We start from the raw sequence: 1,353 nt of genomic DNA, 5'->3' as shown, positions 1-1,353 counted from the left end.
CAAAGACATACATATATCCAAACATAGATACTTCATACTTTCATACATACGTAAATACAAAAGACACATACATACATACATACACATACATACCTACCTAAATACATACACAGTTGTTTGTTTATCACTTGATACTACACAGGCACATAGATATCTATGTTAATCACGTTTGGTACTCACCTCCTCTGGCTCCATTTCTAGCAGCTCAGCGCGTCTTAACCCATCATAGCTTGGATCTGTGGCAAAATATAGCGAATTATTTCGCATTGGATCCCAGATGATATAAAGAAGGAGATAGAAACTCAGGTCACACGCCTCGACGCTAAAGCATTTGTGAGTGGGGCCTCACTCTAGCTCTAGCCTAGAGGTAGGGTGCCCGTGAGAGAAGGAGCGTCCTTGTATACTACAATCTACATATACTACATATACTACATATACTACATATACGACATTTACTACGTATATTATATACATTACATATTCTAGGTAATCTACATAAACTACAATCTAGCACATCTATGTGTAGCGTGGGCTATCCAGTATATCGCAAGTGCAGGGCAGCAGACGCATGGAGTATCGGTTTATTGTAGGACTTGTTTGCGTTACGGTTGATATGTATATTTATGTATTGACACACACACACACACACACACACATATATACATACATACATACATACATACATACATACGTACATACATACATACATACATACATATATATATATATATATATATATATATATATAGATAGATATAGATATAGATATAGATATATATATAGATATAGATATATATATTATCGAGGTCGCACAAAATAACCAGCGATAGCTCATTCTAAAATACTCACACCTAATATACCCATTCATCATCTCCCTCTATGACATTACACACAGGTGAGTTAGGTCTCATACCCATCATCCGGTCAATGTCTGCAGGCATATCCTTCTGGGTGGACCGGTACACATCCAGGAACGGATTCTCACTGCCCTCCAGAGACTTAAAGGTTAGAGAGCTCTCTGACGCGACGGGTTTAGTCTTCTTCGTCTTCTTACTGTGGCCTGTGGCAGATGGACGCGTATGTGTACAAAACAAGGCAGGAATTACTAAGCCACCGGCATATGACTGAGAAAATACGCTGGATATACCAAGATAAATATAAGTGAGATGCGTGTGTATATACAATACGAATAAAGTATGCCATTTATTATACAAACACACACACACACACATATATATATATATGTATACTAACCTATAAAAACATTTATATATATAAATAAATAAATAAATAAATAAATATTTATAAATATATATATATATATATATATATAGATATATATATACATAATAA

At 35.0% G+C, this 1,353-nt stretch overlaps 1 protein-coding gene across 1 annotated transcript; it reads right to left on the bottom strand.

The window, feature by feature from the left end:
• Positions 1–851: 851 nt before the first annotated feature.
• Positions 852–1,060, bottom strand: SARC_14364 (hypothetical protein; the record flags this gene model as incomplete). Its single annotated transcript, XM_014291504.1, has 1 exon — positions 852–1,060. A coding segment is annotated over one exon (209 nt), but the record flags the coding sequence as incomplete, so codon positions are not given.
• Between the last annotated feature and the right edge of the window lie 293 nt (positions 1,061–1,353).

Source organism: Sphaeroforma arctica (assembly GCF_001186125.1).
Source record: "Sphaeroforma arctica JP610 unplaced genomic scaffold supercont1.4521, whole genome shotgun sequence".
NCBI classification, from domain to species: Eukaryota; class Ichthyosporea; order Ichthyophonida; genus Sphaeroforma; species Sphaeroforma arctica.
This window is presented reverse-complemented; position numbering and strand designations above follow the sequence as displayed.